The 24251-nt window shown below is 37.0% G+C and overlaps 1 protein-coding gene across 4 annotated transcripts in view; it reads right to left on the minus strand.

Moving 5' to 3' along the window:
* The window catches only part of COG2 (component of oligomeric golgi complex 2), a 59852-nt gene that overhangs the window by 29831 nt on the left and 5770 nt on the right, over positions 1 to 24251 (minus strand). For 2 of the 4 annotated variants that reach the window (XM_008535557.2, XM_008535556.2), the window contains exons 2-9: positions 15113 to 15274; positions 13933 to 13998; positions 11785 to 11865; positions 10057 to 10160; positions 6862 to 6970; positions 6323 to 6502; positions 4543 to 4667; positions 795 to 921 (exon numbers count right to left, since the gene is read on the minus strand). In XM_008535557.2, coding sequence (XP_008533779.1) covers positions 795 to 921; positions 4543 to 4667; positions 6323 to 6502; positions 6862 to 6970; positions 10057 to 10160; positions 11785 to 11865; positions 13933 to 13998; positions 15113 to 15274 — 954 coding nt within the window. The remainder of the gene's footprint in view (positions 1 to 794; positions 922 to 4542; positions 4668 to 6322; positions 6503 to 6861; positions 6971 to 10056; positions 10161 to 11784; positions 11866 to 13932; positions 13999 to 15112; positions 15275 to 24251) is intronic. The other 2 variants (XM_070613753.1, XM_070613746.1) reach the window with 1 other exon arrangement.

The raw sequence follows: 24251 nt of genomic DNA on the forward strand, positions 1-24251 counted from the left end.
CTGGGTATTTATCCAAAGAACTTGAAATCAACAATTCAAACAGACTTATGCATCCCTATGTTTATTACAGCATTATTCACAATAGCCAAGATAGGGAAGCAACCCAAGTGTCCAGTGACTGATGACTGGACAAAGAAGATGTGGTATATATATATATAACAGACTACTGCTCAGCCATAAAAAAAAAAAAAATCATCCCATTTGCAACAACATGGATGGACTTTGAGGATATTATGTTAACTGAAGTAAGCCAGACAGAGAAAGACAAACACCGCATCATTTCAGTCATTTGTCAAGATAAACAAGCACATGGATAAACAGAACAGATTAGTGGTTACCAGAGGGGAAGGGGATTGGTGGGTGGGCAAAAGGGGTAAAGGGGTGCATATATATGGTAACGAATAAAAATTGGACTATTGGTGGTGAGTATGATGTAGTCTATACAGAAATTGATAAATAACAATGTACACTTGAAATTACACAATGTTATAAACTATTATGACCTAAATAACTGGAAAAAAAAAAGTTAGAAAATAATGTACATTTCTAACCATAATTGTGTCTAGACTGAACTGTACCTTACATTCTAAAATTAAAATATTCTTATTCCCAGAAGTATGATAGACTATTACTTGGATAAAACACTGTGTGTATTTTAAGGTAAATGATCACTCAGAAACTCAAATTTTTATTTTTAATGAATCACAGAACCAAGACTGTGCAGAAGAGAACATGATTATTCTAAAGCCTCAGGTTAATATCTTTAAGAATCAAGATGATGGAGGAAAAGGTACCTCATGAAATGCATCAGGATTCCCAGGATTAAAAAGTGAGGGTAATTTTTCTTCTAGTCCTCGTACTATTTCTGGCCAGACAGAATTCACCAAAAAATCATATCCAGGAACAGTATTGCCTTTTTCACTGTAAGATAAGAAAAATTTCAGTCAAATACAGCATAATCTTTTATTTACAAAGAGCAAAATTCCATTGTGTTGCTTTTACTAAAAGTTCCTCAGCCTAAAACTTATTTCAACCTTTTTTTTTAACTATACTTCTCACTTTGTTTGTTTCTAATCCCAAACTTCTATTTCACTACTTGATCTGTCTCACCTTGAAGGTGACACATCCTCTGTATCCTGACTCCTGTTTGTACCACATAGCAGAGCAAGCTAGTGTCAGGATAAGGCAAAACTACTACATCAAATCACCTTGGCACAATTTTCTCCCCTAAAATAGCGTACCACATTAACACTTTATCCTGTGAAAGGAGCAGTCTAATACCACAAGAAAAGCAACCTTTGCATTCAACCTTAACACGACTAAATCCTAAAGCACTGTAAATTATGCCAATTTACCAATTACTAACAGCTTCGTGATTATTAAGCTATCTCTAAGATTACCCTCAGCTGTAAAATTCTATGACTTTTCATGTACTATCTCGATCACAAATCTTGACAAAAAAACTGTTAACATTAATGTTTTTTGTGTGTGCATGTTTTATTTTGCAGTTTTTAGCAAAAGGCTGGACTCTGGATTTCTAATTCACAAACTTAGATGAGAGGCAACGCTGAGATAAAAGCACATACTCAGGAGCCAGAGTACTTGAGTTCCAATCTTGGGTCATTTAACTTCTCGGTGATTTGGTTTCTTCATCTTTAAAATGGGGATGATGATAATACCTACCTCACAGGATCATTATATGGATTAATATTTAAAGCATTTAGATGGTGCCTCACTTATAGCAAGTGCTATATTAGTAATGGTTAAATATATATAAGTAAATAAGGCAGATTCTTTAAGTTTCTCTCGAACTTAAAGACCTGGAAATATCGTCTAGGTAAACACCACCTCACTGACCTACTCACTTTGATTGCAGTATGTGGGGTAATATATTCTACTTAAGACAGTTTTCTTTAAAAATGGTCAGCCGCCAATATGTGGCCTTATTTTAGCAAAACTGGGAGTTTTGTAGCTAAGTTGTGATATCAAAATGGAACTTACCATTCTGTTAAGCATTAAAAATAAACAGAAAAAGTTTTCATAATTTTCCTGTTTAACAAAAATCATGAAGAAAGATTGGTTATCAAGGAAGCCATGCTTTTCTGTCTAGAAAGGGCTATCAAATAATATTATAGTTAAGTAATGATAAGAAATAACTGGCAGGGTTAGAGGAGAGCAGGGAGGGTAAAGAAGATACCTACTTCCCACCTACCCAATTCCACATATCATATCATAGCCTTTTAATCATGATGAGAACTAACTTTATTAAGGCATCTGGTGAAGGAAAGAAGAAAACTGAGGATTCTAAAACTACAGATGCACATAATATAAGCAATATTAAGTAATAAGATCTCCTCATCCCCAAAGTAAATATCTAAGTAAAGCCTCAAAGAGAAAATAAAAATCTGCAAGATTAACAATCGAAACAGATGGCTAATTAGAAAAGCTAATCCACATTCTGCCAGTTATAAAGAGCATTAAGGGCAATACAAGAACAAAGAAATCAATGGACAAGGGAAGCACCAAGCATTTGGAAACCGGAAGGCAGATACTGAGCAAGAGAAGGTCAGGGGCAGCATAATGACGGGGGGGCTGGAGGCAAATGAACATGACCTACCAGAGTACAACGTAAATTCCTCAAATTTCTGAGGCTTCTACAAGAATTCTGCCACACTGAAAACTGTGAAAAAGAACTTGGAAAACTTTGAAACTTGACATTTCAGGACCAAGACTAACCTTGTCAAATCTAACGACTGGCTGTTTCATAACTGTGGCTTCCTGAATTTTACACATCATGACTTCTACTAAATTCTTACCTCAAATCCAAATCCAACTACATCTTCATGACTACTAAACAAAAGAAGCGAAACTAGGCTTCACCTGAAATCATGTAGTGGAAATAGAGAGGGTACTTCAAAAGTCAAGCAGTATATTTATTACCCCAGATTTTTTTCTTTTCAAAGAACAAAAACTCTGGCCTTGGGCCAGCCCGGTGGCATAGTAGTTAAGTTTGGCACACTATGCTTCAGCAGCCCAGGTTTGTGGGTTCGGATCCCAGGCACAGACCTACCCCACTCATCAGCCATGCTGTGGTGGCAACCCACATCCAAAACAGAGGCAGAAAGGCACAGATGTTAGCTCAGGGCTAATCTTCTTCAAGCAAAAAAAAGAGGAAGATTCGCAAGAGATGTTAGCTCAGGGAAAATCTTCCTCAGCAGAAAAAAAAGGGGGGGCCAGCCCTAGTGGCCTAATGGTTAAGTTCAGCACACTCTGCCTCAGTGGCCTGGGTTCAGTTCCCAGGTATGGACATATACCACTCATCTATCAGTGGCCATGCTGTAACGGTGGCTCGCATATAAAATAGAGGAAGACTGGCAACAGATATTACCTCAGGGCAAATCTTCCTAAGCAAAAAAGAAAAATTCAAGACCAAATATATTGCTTACTCCATGAAGATAGTGACCTTATTTGCTTTTCTAATCTGAGAACAGATTAATTCTTTCATTCTGCAAACACTGAGTAGTTGCTATTTCAAGACACTGTGCCAGGAGGTAGGGGAGGTACGGACAGTGCAGGAGGTAAGTACACTGTTAAGATGGAAATCAGTTCTTAACAGAAGTAAAAGCAACACGTAATGGAATCAAGAGGACGTGTTTAATGCTGAACATCAGGATAAAATATGGTCTGTTGAAGGAAGTGGTATGTGAGCTGGAGCTTCTTGTGGAGTGACAGGTTAACAGAAAGAAAAAGGGAAAAGGAAGGACAGGGGACAATGAGGAAAAACAGAAGCACACAATACAAGGTGTGTTAGGGAAGGACAAGTGTTACTGTGTGGCTGGAGACCAGGTGGTACAGGGGCAAGTTCCACAGTACAGAGTTCTACAGTAGAGAACTACTCAGCCCAGACCAGGAAGGGCCTTACACACTACATCAAGAAGCCTGGATTGTCCTCCACCAACAGTGAGACACCACTATAGACTAACAAAGAAGGCAGTCTATGAATCTCAGCATTCTGCCGTAAATGTGATAGCCAGAGGCTAACAGGAGAGGCAGGGAGACCAGGTGGGAGATCTGTTACTCTGGACAAAAGATGACAAAGGCCTGGACTGGGACAATGGCAATGGTGAAAGGTAATGGGATACTTAGGAAACCAAACTGGAAAGGAGGGAAAACTGAAAATGAATTTAATCACAATTAGTACAAAACCTGTTGAATTAAACAGAATTAATTTATAGATAATGACATTAGAATAACGCAAAGAAACTAATTTTGATTTCAAATTTAAGAAAAAGTGCAGAGAAGGAAAAACTATGGGCTTTGGATTCAGAGAGATGTTATCTTCAATCTTAGCTTTATCTGTTAGTTTCCTTATCTGTAAGATGAGGCTAATGATACATGCCTCATAGCATTGTGGTAACAACTAAACAGGAAAGTACATATGTATCCAGTTCATACCAGACAGCTAATAATCAGTGGTGCACTAGAAGTTAACAGGTGCAATCATTAGACTAAGGTGAGTCTAACCACAACAGTTTAAATTACCTTGAGATGGCTCCTCCTGTAACCTCTCGAAGAAGGCAGCAATGGTGAGGAACAAACTCCAGGAGTTTATTATACATGATCTGAAGGCCATTTGGATGAGACTCAACAATCTGTTCTATAATCACCTATCAAAAGGAATATCATTTTTTTAAAAGTATCTAAAAGAGAAGTATGAACTATAGTCTAAAGAGAAAAAAAGAAAAACTTAAAAATATGCTTCCTCATGCCCATTCTCTTCCCTAGTTGACATATTTTCTAAACAGTAAGGTAAACATAAGAGTCACACTCAAAACTAGTTCATAAGATTAGCGTGTACAGTTCTGACCCTGGAGGAGACAGAGGTTAGTTGACACAGACTGGCCTGAAGCTGAAAAACTAGGCACATTCATATGCTTCCCTTCTGAGCTTGAGTAAAATAATGATTCCCCACAACGATAGCTTTGTACTGTCTTAACTTTGGCCTTTTCCTCTACCATCATGAAGATTAGGGGAAGGTTTGAGGCAGAGAAAGATGGAAGAAAATACACTTTATTTTACTTTATTATTTCATTTCTGGTGGTAAGGTTGATGTGGTTATTCATAAGCATATGAATTTAAATAAGATAAAAATATAGCCACAGTTTAATATGCTACTGAAACTTCAAATACTTCTTTAATTTAGCACATTAGATTCAGTTCAATGAAAAACAATGGCATATATTAGTAACTAAAATATTTTTGCTTATTGATAATGAAATAGTGTAGGTAATTTGTCTTTTTCACCCCCACAGAGATAGTATGAAATAGAACAGGATACAGAGGGAATTGACAGATCATTTATTTTTAGTAATCCTACTGAAGCTGACATGATTATTGAAATGAATCCTTAAATTTCATTTTTATCAATGAGATTCAATTTTCCCCTTTTAAAAATGGAAGATTTTCATCCTGAAGTCATGGTGAGTAGAAGCTTTGTACTTACTGGACAGAAAGAACATTCACATTGACAGGTGACTGGAAGAAAGTGTGCAAACATTAAGGATGGGCTTTGTGACTTCTATCAGTTTAAACCATACGAAACTGTCATTTTTGTATGTCAAAAATTGTTGAGTATTAACAAGTTCATATGCCACAATCTATATTCTAGCTGCTCAAAGACAGAATATACTTACTTCCTATATTGTTTTTAACTAATATAGATCCTCACCTAATAGGTGAAGGATACTGGATAGCCAAGCTCTGGATTTAAGGTATTACTCTGCTAATTTGCCTATAACAGTCCTTCATCTTCGAATATTCCCCTCCTCCCATCTTCCTGGCCTGGCAAACTCCACATTTTCCAAGAGTTAGGCCAAATCTATTCTGTGGAGACTTCCCTGTTCAGAGACTTTCCAAGCTCAGAGTTTTCTGCATGCTCCTCCACCAGGCACAAACACTGCAGTATTATCATCTGCTTAACTGTTCTGGTCTCCCAACCAGACCAGTTGTTCAAAACTGCTTTGTAACAACTTTACTGATGTATAATTTACATACCATAAAATTCACCGAAAAATGTTTTGATACATACTTTCTTACCTGGCAAGACCCTTACCTTCACTAAATTAAGATGATCCCTGGGCTGTGGCATCACTAGATAATACTAGAGAGCATGCCCGATTCCTGGCATACAATTGATTCTGCAGTAACTAGGACAATCTTTACAGAAAGATCTCTGATCTATCCCTCACACCTAGTGAAATATCAATGACAGAGTAGATGCTCTGTGAACATCTACTGAATGAAGGCCTTGACATGGACAAACCTCATCCACGTATGGTTTCACTAGTACTTGACCAACTAACGCTTCTGCATCCCGTGTTTTGTCAATCGTGGCATAAGTCCGTAAGCAGTGTCGTATTATATCAACATCAGAAGTCTGAAGACCTTCTAACAGGAGGCCTTCGAGTGACTGCTGTAACATGGCCGTAATGCCAGCTATACGCTGCAAGAAAAAAACAGATAAGTAAAGAAAGCTCCAGTCAGAACAATTTCTAAAAATTCACTATATACATAACAAATCACTTATTCCAACAGAAGATACTATGTATAAAGTTAAAATTCCACTTACATGAAATTCAGAAGTAATTTTACTCTTATAATTCAGAGAATATGCCTGTGTCTTTACACAAAATCTACAATGTATGACACTTAGGAAACAGGGGCCCAAAAACAAAAAGAAAAATTCAAAACCAGCTTCAAAATGTTGTAGATCAACAATTATCAGAGGCATTACTAGGTTAAACGAAAATTATTTAGCAAATTCCTAAATAACAAACGGTGAAAATATAAAACAACACTTACTGGTCTTACTTTGTCCAAAAGAGGCATGCCTTTGCTTTGAACAGCATGAAACTGTAACTGGTTAAATTCTGTAGCAATTCTCTCCAAAATTTGTCCAGTCAAAAGTGGGCTTGTAGAGACAATTATAGAAATTTAATTCCTAAAGTTTTCTAGTTTCCAAGAGAATACATCACACGGTTAGCAATGGTGATGCTTTAGCAGCACCCTCTGGGTTTTAACTTTCCTCAGAGTGTTTTCCACAGGCCCCTCATTACAAGCTGAGAGCTAAAACACCCATTTTCACTACGAGTCACGTGCACAGCATGTTCTAGGGGCAGCGGGGACGTAGTAAGTACAGGCCACCAACGCTGCCTGGCCTTGGGCCAGGGCCCAGACAGGAAGCAGGAACCGGACTAGGTCAGTACAGGCGCAATTACATGTTTCCACCACCTTCTCCAGGCTCTCCCATTCATGACCCTCTTCGTGTTTAACCTCCCATCTCTCTCTCGTCCTATCCTATTATTTACACGTGAATCCTTTTCCACTTCTCCAACTGTCTCATTCTCCCTTCTTCTAAAATACTTCTAATACTTATAAAATACCAAATACTACTGTCTCCTCAATAATATAAAACTGACCCTCTCCGAACAGCCAATGAAATACCTCAAAATAGTTTACTTTAAATTTGCATTTACTAAATAGTGAAAGAACAGTCGATCTAAATGCTCGGTTCTACTGAGAGGACATTTGTTGTGTCTCTCCCACAAAGTGGAGCAAACGTACTTTTCTTCCTAAAACACATTAAAAAGCATCAATACCACTCAACAGGAAGTTTAATAGCAAAAGAAGAAAAATATAAAGGCACTGAAGGACGTGCTGGGCTTTTCTGAGGCATCTTATACCCAGTGAGGATCAATCTGTGAGGGAAAAAATCCATATCATAAGGAAATAGGAAACACCATATTGAGACCATCAGCGGTCTAGCCCGTCTTGTATTTGTAGCATCCAACTAGTTTAGAGGAAGAATAACTGCCTAGCATGACCCACCCAAAAGGTTAATCCCTAACTCTTACCTGAATAACCTAGCGTGGATTTATTATTTATAAATTATCTAAACATTTCTTGGCACACTGCTCTGGTTTTCCCTTCTCTACAGCTCAAAGTTGCTGATCTGAATTAAAGAAAAGGTCCTCAAAGGTGATTCTGAGCAAGAAACAGCATAATGTCTATTACATTAAAGATGCAACACTGCAAAAGAATAGTATTATATAAACAGAAATCACTGACGTATGTCTCTCAAAGGAACAGAATAGGAATGGGCAAAGATGGAAAGAAAATGGGGAGGGAGGTATCATGGATGCCAAGTAAGGACACAGCTGAAAGGGGCTGTTGATGCTGCCCAGGGCAACAGAGAAGCAGAGCAGGTCAAGACAAACAGGCTCTACTGGACTGGTCAGAATGTACATTAATGGAAACTCTGAAAAGCAGAGATGAAGGGGAACGGAAAGGGCAGAAGCTCAAGCAGTGGGCTGAGAAAACAAAGACGGCAGGTACTGATTACTTATTTATACATCTTGATTATGAGAGGAAGTAGAGATCTAGGACAGAAGAGTCACTTCCCTTTGGGTTGCCTCATTTCTTAATCTATATAATGAGAGATATGGAGCATATTATCTCCGTATCTCTTAAAGGTCCTTTCAAATCTAAAATTTTGATCCCCAACATTAAGAAATTCAACATGCCTTTATTGTATGACCAAGACTTTGAACCATAAGTATATTCTATTTGGCTTTGGTTGGTTTTGCAGCAGATTATCCAATATGACTCATGGCAAAATGTTATGGCTGTCAATGCGACTTTCAAAAGAGCTCTTGTTAGGTATGGAGATTTCTCAAAAAGTTAAAAATAGAAATACCTTATGACCCAGCCATTCCACTACTGGGTATCTATCCTAAGAACCTGAAATCAGCAATTCCAAAAGTCCCATGCACCCCTATGTTCATTGCAGCATTATTCACAATAGCCAAGACGTGGAACCAACCTAAGTGCCCAGCAACTGATGACTGGATAAAGAAGATATGGTATATATACACAATGGAATACTACTCAGCCATGAAAAAGGACAAAGTCATCCCATTCACAACAACATGGATGGACCTTGAGGGTATTATCTTGAGTGAAATAAGCCAGACAGAGAAAGACGAACTCTATATGACTCCACTCATAGGTGGAAGTTAACATATAGACAAAGAGAACTGATCAGTGGTTACCAGGGGAAAGGGGGGGTGGGGGTAGGGCACAAAGGGTGAAGTGGTGTACCTACAACATGACTAACAATAATGTACAACTATAATTTCACAAGGTTAACTATCATAATCTTAATAAAAAAAAAATTTTTTTTAATTGGAAAAAAAAAAAAAAGAGCTCTTGTTAGACCCAAACTGGACACATACGAGTGCCTACATATGCCAGGTGCTAGTGACAGTATCTCAGTGATTGTCAAACAATCCTGCAAATGGAGTTGTTAGCCTTACACTACAGATGACACAGGGAGCTGAAGTACCTTGACTCAGGCAGCCCAGCTGGCAGGTGCAACACAAACCTGTGCTCTTTCCCCTATACCACAGCACTTTCAACTGGTGTTGATATGCACTGCTCAACTCATTTTCTGAGTCACTCATCTACCTGGCTGCTTTAAAGTTCACACTATGAAGGTAATAAGACAGTCACAGAATAACAAAGGAAATGGTCTTTTTCTTATAAGCTTTTTCTTTCCTGTTTATAAATTTCAACTAAATGTGTCCTATACTGTTTCTTAGTGATACAGTGCTAGTGCAAGATACATCAATGGTAATACTCTGGGCATATCTAAAACAATGTAAGAAAGATGAATGCTATGCCACACCTTGAAGATTAATAAGGATTTTACCAGCCTTTAACTAAAGGCAATTCCAAAGATAAAAACCTTCCAGTGAAAGCACACTGCCTCCGAGTCCCTGAAAGGTGATGTGTTAGAACTGTGGCCTACAACCACAAAGATTTCATAACATATTATACACTTTACTTCATGTACTCCACTTCTCTTGAGGTACATTCAAAAACACTAAGCCATAGACTTGGATTTTCTTCATTTTCAGAAATGAATTATAACTAAAAAAAAAATTTAGTGTGGGTGTGAAATGTTAATTTATGTGCTAGTTAGTAAAAAATACTTACCTGCTTGCTTCTAGTGCAGACGTTTCTTTAGAACTTTGAGAATTTAAGATTTTTTCAATTTTCTCAACTGATCGAATAACTTGTATAAGCCTCAACACACACATCTATAAAAATAAAAATTAAGCAAAAAGAAAAGTTATGGTGTTTAATCTTAATTATCTTATTTCCCCATGCTAAATGCAGAAAAAACACAAAGTTAAAACTTAGAATATTTAGAGCATCCCACATTTTGAATATTTCTACATAACACTGAATTCGCAGGAATGCAAATCTCAATTTTAACTTTCTAAAACAAGTTTATTTCAATATTCTATTGCAAGTTTATAGTTTAAAAAAACTAGACTTTTTTGCTTTCTCATATTCCACTCTTATTCCTTCTTTCTTTTCCCATCTTAAATGATCCTCTCTATTGACACTAATCTATTTTCTTATGACCCTTTTTTCATGCTTAATTTTACTTTCTGATCATATTTATCCTCTCAATTTACATGATATATCTATATGCCTAAGTGTAGATTCATTAAAGACATTATTATACTACAAATATTATCACAGAGGTTGAGCACTGTAAAAATTCTCATCCTTAAAAGAACAAAAGATACAAAGTCATTCATTAATAAATAGTTACTGAGAACCTATTATGAGCTAGACATTCTTCTAGACAATGGGACACTAGTGAATAAAACAAGGAAAATTCCCTGCTCTCATGAAGCTTACAATCTTTTCTAGAAATGCACTACATTCTTGAAATCTTTGGACAAAAGCTGAGAGGAGATCTAAAGGGGAAGTAAACAGAAGCTCTCTAAAATAGGCTTCTCTCCCTTGCAATTTTTTAAAAATATGCTAATAAATAAATTTAGGAAACAGTGGATAGAGAGCCAGCCTAGAGTCAGAAGTCTTGAATCCTATTTCCAACTCTGTCATTGTTTTATTACGATTATAAATGAAATCAGAAAAGAAAATTAAAACAAAGGACCACTAAAAACTAAAGGCAGTACATACAGAGGTATATTTAAAGGGGGGAGACAAAAGAAGACAAAAGCATAGCCGAATGAGAGAGCAACCCACTACTTTTTCTAAAACAGTAAGCCTACAGTAGAATATTGAAAGTTTGCTTTAGAAAGCCCACTTACTCCCTAATCTCTAAAATATGAATATCTTTCTTACAGGGGTGCAGAAAACATGTATGCCTGTTAAATTGTAAAGTGCTTCACTGATGTCAGTTACTACTGTTTCTTGTTCTGGAAAAAATGAACAATTTTAATTTTGTGACCACTGGGTACCTCTAAAATTTTGTCTTATTTCAAATAGGTAACATGACATTATAATGCATAAATATATACATGCAAAAAAGCTTTGGAAAAAAACCAGTTTCATAGGAGAGGCTTTTAGCTGGCATGCAGCATAAGAAATCTACAGTTTTCTTTAAAAATGTTAATGCTACCACAAATAAATTAAAGCACAAGAAGAATATACAATTTTCTTTCTCCTTTTTTTAATTAATTACTTTACCACACCCCTCTTACTAACAGGACTTTAAGCTGACCAGGAGTGAGAAGACCTGGGCTCCAGCTCTGGCTCTTCCCCTCACTAGCCTTGCTCAGCTACTGATCCCTAAAGAGAAGAGAGACTCATGTTTCCTCCCTGCAAAGGTCCCCAGAGGAGTAAATCAGATCATATGCATGAAAGTGCCTTAACTCCAAGGTGCTATCCTGAGTCCACGTATACCTTTTTTTTCCTAATGTCCTCTTGTTTAGACATTCGTTCATCTACTGCCCGAATTCCTTCAATGACAGATGACCTAAGACTCTTGAAAAGAATAAAGAAAATGTATTGCAGAAATTGTTTTGGTAACATTATGAAATTTATACTTTTAATTCAATTCCACAGAATTTAATATCTAAAGCCAATATTAGGCAGATATTGACAAAAATACAAAGTATCAGACACAACTGCTACTAAGAGTACTCTTGATTCGGAGGCAAAATGACATGTAAAGCCAAGGTCACACAGGATTAATGGCCAAAAGAATAATAATACACATAGAATGAATGTCACAGGTGGGCAGGGTAGAGAAAGGATAATCTGAATCAAAGTATAGGAGAGTTTGGCAAAGGAGAAGAAACTTGAGTTCAACTGAAAATCTGTGTATGTTGACAAGGGTGGAGAGGAGATTATCAGAAGGTGAAAGGAAGGAAGATATAACTGAGCATGACATAATCAGTCAGTGAGGCATACACCCAGGTGCACTGTAAGCTTAATTTTGGAAATAAGTAGAAATAAAAAAGGAGTGAATTTAGGAGGACTTTACTCAGATAAGATCTTTAGACTAGAGTCTATACATTTTGGAGAACTAGAGAATGTTTAAGCACTTATATCATGAAGAAACGTTGTTTTGGGAATATTGGGAATCAAGAAGTAAGGTACAGAATGGCCAGGAAAAGGGAGAGGTCACAGGTGGAGAAATATGTCCAGAAGAGAACGAATTAAGACAACTTATGAGATAATTAGGGCAAAAATGAAGGTAATGGAAACAATTAGAATAAACTGAACAAATCACAAAAATTCTACAGAAAGGTGAATTCATTCATTCAATAAACATTATGAAATACCTACTAAATGTCAGCTATTGTGGTAGCCAATGAGGATATAATGATGAACAAGACAGAAATAGTCTTATCCCTCAATGATCTTAGAATCTCACAGAGTAACTTCATGAGTTGAGATCAAAAAGGAAGGTAAGGTCTGTAGCTGACTAGGAGAAAGGCGACTATAAACACGGCTTTGGAAAAAGGAAGAGGATATGGTGCTGGCAGCCGGCAAGGCAGGACTAGCATCTGTGCATATGAGAACAGTCCACAAAGTTCAGAGCAGAAGTCAGAAGAGCAAATCTACCTCAACAGAGTTAGAGAGAAGAGTGGAAAGCTAAAGAAAGGCTGGGGCTCAGCAAACACCACAGCTACAAGGATCGGGGGAGGAAGAGGCGCACCAAAAAGAAGGCAGGAGAGCCACGCAGAGGCTAGTGTGGAATCCGACAGTGGAAGTCATGCCAAATTCCTCCTCTATTGTTCATCCGGATGGAGTCCCTGTCCCCAGTGGCTTAGAGGTGAGGAGTCCCATTTCTGCAGCAGAGATTTTTTTTTTTCGAGGAAGATTAGCCCTGAGCAAACTACTGCCAATCCTCCTCTTTTTGCTGAGGAAGACTGGCCCTGAGCTAACATCCATGTCCCATGCCCATCTTCCTCTACTTTATACATGGGACGCCTACCACAGCATGGCGTGCCAAGCGATGCCATGTCCACACCTGGGATCTAACCCGGCGAACCCCGGGCCACCGAGAAGTGGAACGTGCAAACTTAACTGCTGTGCCACCGGGCCGGCCCCAGAGATTTTCTCAGAGAAACATTAAAATATAATGTTTACTAGGTAGTAGGTTATGTTTACATTGTCTTTCAGTTGCATTCGGGGTTAAATAGCTTTTGTGAACTTGTCTTGCGGACAAATATCTGGAAAATACTTTCAAAACTACAAATTCGTAAAATATAAGCCATTTGTAAATTGGAGACCACTTACATATAAGTAAGGTGGCATTAACAAGTTGGATTTTAAAATAGCCTTCTTCTCCTCCCCTGGCATTTTAAAGCTGTCTACTCTGAAAATCTGTCATCTTCAAATCAAACATGGTTTTCAGGTTGTAATACCGCATGTAAAAACTAGAGAATCATTCACAACTTTTTTGAAGGTGGGGACCACAGTCACCGACCATTAAACAACAACTACTAACCAAGTTAACAGATTAAAGGAATTCTTCTTGGAGAAGGCAAACAAGCATAACATGCTTTATGGTGGACTGCTGAATATTACTTGGGGACTTACCAGAACCTCTTCTCGTAATTGTCCCAAAGGCACAGAAAGCTGGTTGAGGGCTTTGTCCATACCAACCTAAAGGCAAAATCACGTTGGCACAAACACATCCAACCCAGAGTAATAACGAAGTATCTGCTCAATGATCAAAGCAGTACTAGACTTAGGTTATTCTTTCTGTACAACAAAAACTGACAACCATATATTGCTAAGTAACTACATAACAGAAATGTTATTTTGCCACAAATATTGCTCATAGAATATGAAAAAAATCTGTTGACATACATGAAACTATAAAAATAAGGGAAGTCATAAGAAATGAATTCAGAAAAGTTTAACAGGAAGTGAATACTTGTCTATAATTTATGATATTCAACCAGCTGATGTTAAAGTCTGATGGACTACATCTCTCCTAAACATTACTATAACTTGTATAATTTGGATATGAGAAAAATCCAAGTTAAATAGAATGGAAATAAAATTTGGGGAGCTTCAAATCCTACTAGAACATGTATCTTAGTTGTGTATTTCCCAAAAGCAAACATGGCTCATTAATTTTAACACTTCTTGAAATTCGCATGGAGATGGCTACTTTCTGTACTTCTTTGGACAAACATATTTAAAAACAAAATAAAATATGAACAAAAAAACATTTTCATGAATATTAAAACTCAAGCATTTCTAAACAACTTTTACAAACGATTGATATGCTCATTACAAACGAGTCTTACATTTTTAAAAAACCAAGCTTCCTAAAGATCAATATTGGCCTATGTTTCTTCAACCTAGCTGTGGCTAGCACATGTGCCTGAAAGTAAATTAAACATTTCCTTAAGAATAGCTGATATGTGGTTGCTCTTGTAAATTAATCTAAACCAGTCAGATTTCATGGTGATCACTTAGCAACTAACGAAAACAATTACTCTGATATTATCGTCTTTTACTTTTCGCTATTTCTTAATTACTAATTTAAAAAAAATCAAGCTGGAACATCTTAAATAAGTAAAAAAACCAAATGTATACCAAGAAAGTTTAGTTCTTTTATTAATGAGATTAGTAATCTCTTCAAGTTTCTGGGGGGAAAAATCAACTAAAAGGTTTCTAAAAACACAGCACATTTAAGAATAAATATGAGTGAGAAAGTGTTATGTGTGTAAATACTGACTGTAAAAATTTCGGATTTATGGTTTACCAAGTTTGTTGAAAGGTTGACAAAATCTGCATAATCCTTGTTGATGAGTTCAACCATGGCTGTTTTAAGAAGTTTATAGTAGAGTTCCAGGTCATCTCTCAATTCTTCCAGCTGGACACGCTTCCTACAGTCAGACACAAAATGATCAACATCGAAATCTTCCTGAAAATAAAACCAGAAAAGAAAAATTACTGCAATGATATCACATTTTACATATAAAAATAAAATGAGAGAAAGAATAAGAGTATATTGCTGCAGGGAAAAAGTACCTTTAAGTACACACAACAACGAAGGTGCCTGGTCACTTTATACGGGTGCCAAAAGGGGGTCCGACCAAGCGTATCCTCTCCTGTTGCCTAAATTCTACAAGGGATTTTATTTTGTTAAATTGCACATTTCAAATAGGCTCTTCTCAAAACAGAAGTAGCTTTTCTCCTTTAATTTTTTTTTTTTTTTGAGGAAGATTGGCCCTGAGCTAACATCCATGCCCATCTTCCTCTACTTTATATGTGGGCCTACCACAGCATGGCTTGACAAGCCGTGCCATGTCCGCACCTGGGATCTGAACCAGTGAACCCCAGGCCACTCAAGTGGAACGTTCACACTTAATCACTGCGCCACCGGGCCGGCCCCTCTCCTTTAATTTTAAAAGTAATAAATGTTCAAGGTAAAACTTTTAACCAACAAAGAAGTAATTACATAATAGAGAGTAAAAAAATCACCCAAATTCTGATGCTGTACAGATAAGCAATATTTATGATTTTTTCACTATTTAACATGTGATTCACATCCTTCCAGACGTTTTTTGTCTTTCTCTTTAAAATATAAATTACTTTTTTAAAAGTCAGATATAATTGACATACATTATATTAGTTTCAGATGTACAACACAATGATTTCATATTGTTGTCTAGTGGCAAATGATCATCACAATAAGTCTAGCTAACATCCATCACCACAAAGTTACAAACTTTTCTTCTTGCGATAACGACTTTTAAGATTTACTCTCTTAGCAAGTTCGAATAAACAATATAGTATTTTTTTTTTTTGAGGAAGATTAGCCCTGAGCTAACTACTGCCAATCCTCCTCTTTTTGCTGAGGAAGACTGGCCATGAGCTAATATCCATGTCCCATGCCCATCTTCCTCTACTTTATACCTGGGACGCCTACCTGGGACCGCCTTTATACCTTGGCTTTTTGCCAAGCGGTGCCATGTCCGCACCCAGGTTCCGAACCAGTGAACCCTGGGCCACCAAGAAGCAGAATGTGCGCACTTAACTGCTGTGCCACCGGGCCAGCCCCAATATAGTATTATTAACTGTAGAATACATCCCCAGGACTTACTCATCTTATAAGTCTAAGTCTGTATCCAATGACCCCCCCTTCAACTATTTCACACTCCCCCACGCCCCACCTCTGACACCAATCTGTTCTCTGTACCTATGAGTTTTTTTGTTCTTTTGTTAGATACCACATATAAGTGAGATCATACAATACTTGTCTTTCTCTGTCTGACTTATTTTGCTTAGCATTATGCCCTTAAGGTCTAGCCATGTTGTCCCAAATGGCAAGATTTCCTTCTTTTATGGCTGAATAATATTCCATTGGACATATACACATTTTCTTTATCTATTCATCCATCAATGGATACTTAGGTTGCTCCCATGCCTTGGCAATTGTAAAGAATGCTGCAATGAACATGGGGGATCTGTGAGCATAAGGCTCACTGGCCACCAGAGCCAGGTGATCTAAAGGTGTGCCCTGGGCAGCAGCCACAAAAATCTGGGTGCCAGACAAGCATAAAGCTCCTTTCCAGGAGATACTGGCGAGCTGCAGCGAGGCAGAGGGAGAGCATAAAGAAGGCAACTGCCAGCCTCCGTCTTTGGAGAGTATTTCAGGAGGCCCCTAGATGTGTGTTAAATTAGATGCCTGCGCCTCAGACCAATGCTTTAAGATAAGCAAATAAGCCTCTTTCACAGAAAGTCTGGGTGCTTTTCAGTTGGCTGCCCTGTGCCAGGCCCTGGGGTGGGTGAGTCTACAGTCAACCCCTTTAAGAACTGTTTCTCAGTTCCCTATAACCTGTGGGTCTTGTGGACACAAGCCCCATTGGCTTTCAAAGCTAGATGTTTTAGGAGCTCATCTCTCAGGTGCAGGTCGTAAAAGCTGGGGTGGCAGATGTGGGGTTCAAACCCTTTGTTCCTCAGGGAGAAGCTCAGGGTTTCAGTTCCCTCCCAATTGTGGGTCGCTGCAACAGGCGTGGGGTTTATGGCAAGACTGTGTCTTAGCCTCTCCCATGGGCTTCAATGTGGGTTTTTTCTTGTTCATCTGACGTGGAGGAGTCACTGAGCTAGTTTGGGTTTTTTTTTTTTTTTCAGACAACTGTTCCATATGTAGCTGTAGATTCAGTGTGCCCATGCAAAGAGATGAATTCACAATCCTCCTACCTTGCCATCTTGAAGTGGAACCCCAGACCCTTTTCTGTGGGTACACACACACAGACATACACACAGAATCTTCATACTCATGCTGTTTTCCAAACTGTTTTTTCCCATATAAAAATATAACTTTAATGTCTTTTCATATTACATATAAATTTGTATTAACATTTTATATGAATGTTGAGTATTCCATTGAACAGATGTTCAGAATCGCTCATAACCAACTTCCAAGCACTAGTCTCACAGGATTAGCTATGTTCTGTTTCCCCTTTATAACATTCTGATGCCCCTGGTAGGCTGACATGCTTAGAACCAGCAGGTTATTGTCTACTTCACCTGTGACTTTGACTGCTACTAGTTGAGCTGTTTAGTCAAAAAGAATCAGATGTGATAATTCCCAAACTTGTTAAGGCCACTTGTACTTATCATGATTACATAATTTTTTTCCTGAGGAAAATTAGCCCTGAGCTTAACATTTGTTGCCAATCTTCCTCTTTTTGCTTGAGGAAGATTTGTCCTGAGCTAACATACCTGCCAATCTTCCTCTATTTTATTTGTGGGTCACTGCCACAGCACAGCCACCAAGTGGCACAGGTCCACTCCCAGGAACTGAACCCAGACTGCCGAAGTGGAGCACACTGAACTCAACCATCAGGCCATGGGGCAGGCCCTCCAATAATTTTACTAAATATTATGTAAATCAACAAAATACAAGTGCAAAAAGATAACTGTTTTTATGAAAACTAAGGCAGATGGTTTGGAAAGTCTTAATACAGGGAAATTGATAAGAAAACTTTTGTTGAATTAACTATGAGTGAGATCATCATGAATCAGGCAGCACAAGGTGGAGGAGGATCATACAAACCTAGAAGCATTATACACCCAGATTCTTTGCAAATGCCCTAGGGTTCTCATTCAACTTAAACTGAAACTGAATGCAAAAAAAAACAATACAGAAATCTCATCAGCAGATCAATTTTCAGAGAAAAGAGCTCAGCACCACATCAATGGAGAATAAATGTACATATATATATGTTTTAATCTAAAATGTTAAGGACTCTATGCATCATCCCATAAGAGTACTTGTTCAAACTGACTTTCTTAATCAATCAGCCAAACACCTGCCCTGATAGTGTCAGGTATGAGGATTTCTTATCAAATCATAATTTCACAGCCACCTACTGAAAACCCATCTGCCTCTTTATCTGGGGCCAGGATTAGCCTGGTCATTTTCCTTCTTGAGACTACCCCAGACAACACCTTACATTCATAGTTACATAGCAGATCACAGAAAGAAAATGGGAGGACACAGCTTGTAATCCTGGCCTTGCCACTAACCAGCTGTATGACTTTAGGCAAATCACTTTACCTGACTCAGTTACATATTCTTTGAAGTTCTGAACTTCTCACAGATGAAGTTCAGATCTGAACTTCATGATGGCATTCCAAATCATATAACTCAGCTCCAATGAACAAACGCTATTAGGTAATATTAATACTCAACTTACCATTTATATAATTATTCTCAGATAAACAAATGCTGCACAGCTTAAGACTAAATTACTTAGAACATTTGCGAATACTGAATTAGGCAGCTTTTGCTACAGCAACAAACACTCTCAAATTCACAGCGGCATATAACAACAGGCACATTTCTTTACCAGAAATTGTTTTACTTTATATTGTATATTTACTAAACATTTAAAAAGAAAAAACTTAAAACCCATAGATTTATGGTCAACTGATTTTTTACAAGGATGCCAAGACCATTCAATGGGGAAAGAAGAGTCTTTTCAACAAATGATGCTGGGACAAGTGAATATCTACATGCAAAAGAATAAATTTGGACACGAACCTCACACCATATACAAAAATTTACTCAAAAATGGATCAAAGATTTGAATAAGAGCTAAAAGTATAAAATTCATAGAAGAAAACAGAGGTGAAAATCTGTGTGACTTTGGATTAGGCAATGGTTTTTTAGATATGACACAAAAAGCTTAAGAAATAGTAGATAAACTCAATTTGATCACAATAAAAAGTTTTGTGCATCACAGGACACTATTAAGAAAGTGAAAAGACAATCCATAGAATGGTATAAAATATTTGTAAATCATATATCTGACAAGAGTCTAATATCCAGACTATAGAAGGAACTCTTACAACACAACAATAACAAGACAACCCAATTAAAAAATGAGCAAAGGATTTGAACAGACATTTCTCCAAAGATGATACACAAATGGCCAATAAGCACATGAAAAGATGCTCAACATCATTAGTCATTAGGGAAATACAAATCAAAATCACAAGATACCACTTCACACCCACTAGGATGGCTACAATAAAATAAGAAAAAGAAAAAAAAGTGTTGGCAAGGATGTGGAGAAACCAGAACCCTCATACATTGCTGGTGAGAATGTAAAATGGTGTACCTGCAGTAGAAAACAGTTTGGCAGTTCCTTAAAACGTTGAACACAAAATTACCCAGCAATTCCCTACCTAGGTCTATACACCTGATAGAACTAACTGAAAACAGATGTTCACATAAAAACTTGTATATGAATGTTCCTAGAAGCATTATTTATAAGAGCCAACAAGAAAACACAACCTAAGTGTCTATTAAGTGATGAACAGATAAAAATCCACACAGTGGAATATTATTCAGCCATAAAAAGGAATAAAGTACTATTACCTGTTAGAATATAGATGAACCTTGAAAACACTACGTTAAGTGAAGGAAGCCAGACACAAAAGGCCACATATTGTACGACTCTATTTATACGAGATGTTCCAGAATAGGCAAATCCATAAAGACAGAAAGCAGATTAGTGGTTTCCAGGGGGACGGGAGAATTGGAACTAATAGGTCTGAGGTTTCTTTCTGAGGTGATGGAAATGTTCTAGAATTACAGAGTGGTGACAGATGCACAACATAGTAAACATAGAACAAACCAGTGAAGTGTACACTTTAAAATGGTAAATTTTATATGAATTATATCTCAACAAAAAAAAGAAAAAAATATCAACAAGAAAAATCTTCAGATACATTAAAAATTCCAAAGTAACAGTAACCAAAAGAAAGCTGGAGTAGCTACATTAATTTAAGACAAAGCAGTTTTCAGAGCACGGAAAATTATCAAGCATAAAGAAGAGTATTACATAATGAGGAAGAAGTCAATTCACGAAGAACACAGAACAATCCTTAATGCGTATTTGCTTAACAAAGCTTCAAAATATATGAGGCAAAAAGTAAAAGAACTATACAGACATAAACAAATCTATTATTATAGCTGGTGGCCAACACCTCTCTATCAGTAATGGACAGATCTAGGAGGAAGGCAGTAAGGATCCGACAGATCCAGAAAAATCAGCTGAGATATAGTTAACTCAACATCACTATCAATCAGCTGGATATAATGGTCATCTATAGACAACTTCATCCAATAACAGCAGAATACACATTCTTCTCAAGTTCACTGGGAATATTCATCAAGGCAAACCAATTCTGGGCCATAAAACACACCTTAAAAAATTTTTAAAATTAGAAATTATACAAAGTATGCTCTCAGACTATAATGAAATTAAACTAGAAATCAGTAACAGAACGGTAGCTGGAAAATTCCAAAATACTTGGAAATTAAACAACACACTTCTAAATAACACATGAGATAAAGAAGTGTCAAAAGAAATGAAAAGATATTTAGAACTAAATGAAAATAAAATATGACTTAGGAAAATGTGTGGGATGAAGCAAAAACAGTGCTTAAAGGTATGTGGTATAGAATGCAAATATTAGAAAAGAAAAAAGCTCTAAAGTTAATAATCTAAGCTTTCATTTTAGGAAACTAAAAAAAGAACATTAAGTCTAAAGTAAGCATAAGAAAAGAAAAAATAAAAATTAGAGCAGAAATCAAGGAAATTAAAACCAGTAAATCAAAAAAAAAAAATCAATGAAACCAAAATCTAGCTCTTTGAAAATACAAGAAAACAGGTAAGCTGCTAGCCAGATTAACAAAGAAATAAAGGGAGAAGACATAAATTACTAACATCAGATGAAAAAAGGATTATCACTACTGATCCCATTGTCAATGGTGAATTCAACCAAATATTTAAGGAAGAAAGAATACAATTACAAGAAATTATACAGGGGCTGGCCCTGTGGCTGAGTGGTTAAGTTCGCGCCCTCCGCTTCAGCAGCCCAGGGTTTCACTGCTTCGGATCCTGGGCGTGGACATGGCACTGCTCATCAGGCCACGTTGAGGCAGCGTCCCACATGCCACAATTAGAAGGACCCACAACTAAAACATACCACTATGTGCTGGAGGGATTTGGGGAGAAAAAGCAGGGAAAAAAAAAAAAAAGAGTGGCAACAGTTGTTAGCTCAGGTGCCCATCTTTAAAAAAAAAAAAAAGAAAAGAAAAGAAAGAAATTATACAATTCTCTACAATCTCTTCCAGAAAATAAAAGCAGAGGGAACACTTCTTAACTCATTCTATGAGGCCACCGTTATCCTAATACCAAAACCAAACATACGCAAGGTTGGTTCAATATTAGAAAATCTATTGATGTGATCCATCACTTTAAAAGAAAAATCACACTACTATATCAACAGATGCAGAAAAAGCATTTGACAAAATCCACACCCACTCTTGATAAAAACTCTCAGAAAACTAGGAATAGAGAGGAACTTTAGTAACTTGATGAACAATTTCTACAAAAAGCTCACAGCTAACATATTAATGATGAGAAAACAAAAAATGGGGAACAAGGCAAGGATGTCTCTTTTACCACTTTTATTCAACACTGTACTGGAAGTCCAAAATAATAAGACAAGAAAAAGATATAAAAGGTGCACAAATTGGGAAAGAAGAAATAAAACTTTGTTTATAGATTACATGATTGTCAGTGTAGAAAATCCTGAGGAAATGACCCAAAAACTCCTGAAACTAACAAGTGATTATAGCAAGATTGCAGGATACAAGGTTAATATACTAAAGTCAATTGCTTTCCTATATACCAACAATGAACAAGTGGGATTTGAAATTAAAAATACATCAGTTATTTTAGCAGACAAAAAAATGAAATACTCAGGGGCTGGCCCCGTGGCCGAGTGGTTAAGTTCGCGCGCTCCGCTGCAGGCAGCCCAGTGTTTCGTTAGTTCGAATCCTGGGCGTGGACATGGCACTGCTCATCAGACCACGCTGAGGCAGCGTCCCACATGCCACAACTAGAAGAACCCACAATGAAGAATACACAACTATGTACTGGGGGGCTTTGGGGAGAAAAAGGAAAAAATAAAATCTTAAAAAAAAAATGAAATACTCAGGCACAAATCTAACAAAATATGTACAAGATCAATATGAGAAAAAATAACAAAATTCTGATGAAAGAAAGTAAGGAAAATAAGATCTAAATAAATGGAGAGATATTCCATACTCATGGATAGGAAGACTCAATATTGTTAATCTATCAGTTCTTCCCAAATTGATCTATAGATTCAGTGCAATCCCAATCAAAATCTCAGAGTTATTTTGTGGATATCAACAAATTGATTTGATTCTAAAGTTTATACAAAAAGGCAAAAGGCCCAAAGTAGCCAACACAATATGGAAGGAAAAAAGCAAATTCAGAGAACTGACACTACCCAACCTCAAGACTTACTATTAAAGCTATAGTAGTTAAGAAAGAATGGCGCTGACAAAAGAAGAGACAAATAGATCAATGGAACAGAATAGAGAGCTCAGAAATAGATCCACACAAATATGCAAGACAATTCAATGGAGAAAGGATAGTCTTCAACAAATGGTACTGTAACAGTGTAAAAAGAATGAATCCACATGGAAAAAAATGAATAAAGGCATAGATCTTTCATACCTTTCACAAAAAATTAATCCAAAATGGTTTGTAGACCTAAATGTAAAATGCAAAACTTCCAGAAGATAACATAGGAGAAAATCAGGTAACTTGAAATTTGACAATGACTATTTAGACACAACACCAAAAGCATGAGCTATGAAAGAAAAAACTGTTAAGTTGGACTTTGTCAAAATTAAAAACTTCTCTGCAAAAGAGAGTTTTAAGAGCATGAAAAGACAAGTCACAGAATGAAGAAAATACTCACAAAACACAGACATGACAAAGGACTTGAATCCAAAATATACAAAGAACTCTTTTTTTTTTTCTGAGGAAGATTAGCCCTGAGCTAACTGCTGCCAATCCTCCTCTTTTTTCTGAGGAAGACTGGCCCTGAGCTAACATCCATGCCCATCTGCCTCTACTTTATATGTGGGACACCTACCACAGCATGGCTTGCCACGTGGTGCCATGGCGGGAGGGGGCGGGGGGGAGTGTCAGCAGCATGGGTTCCTGGAACCAATCCACTGTGGATACGGAGGGATGACTTTAATAATAACTCAAAGGGCCGTAAGTTCAACATTTTATTCAAATGATAAGCTTTATAACATTGCAAGAAGTGAATTACAAAATCAAAAGCAAGGACAAAAATAAACTTCTTTTTGCAAAGAACCTCTTTTTACCAAGTGCCAACCAAATAAACTTTATGATCAATGTTACTTATATCACCAAGAAAAGTATTTCACATACATAAATTTTTCTACAAAATGAAGTTCCATATATGTCTAATCAGAATTTTTTTGTGGCACTCAGTCTCAAATACATTACTTACATCTGTCTCAAACT

This window comes from Equus przewalskii, chromosome 1, assembly GCF_037783145.1.
Source record: "Equus przewalskii isolate Varuska chromosome 1, EquPr2, whole genome shotgun sequence".
Classification (NCBI taxonomy): Eukaryota; Metazoa; Chordata; class Mammalia; order Perissodactyla; family Equidae; genus Equus; species Equus przewalskii.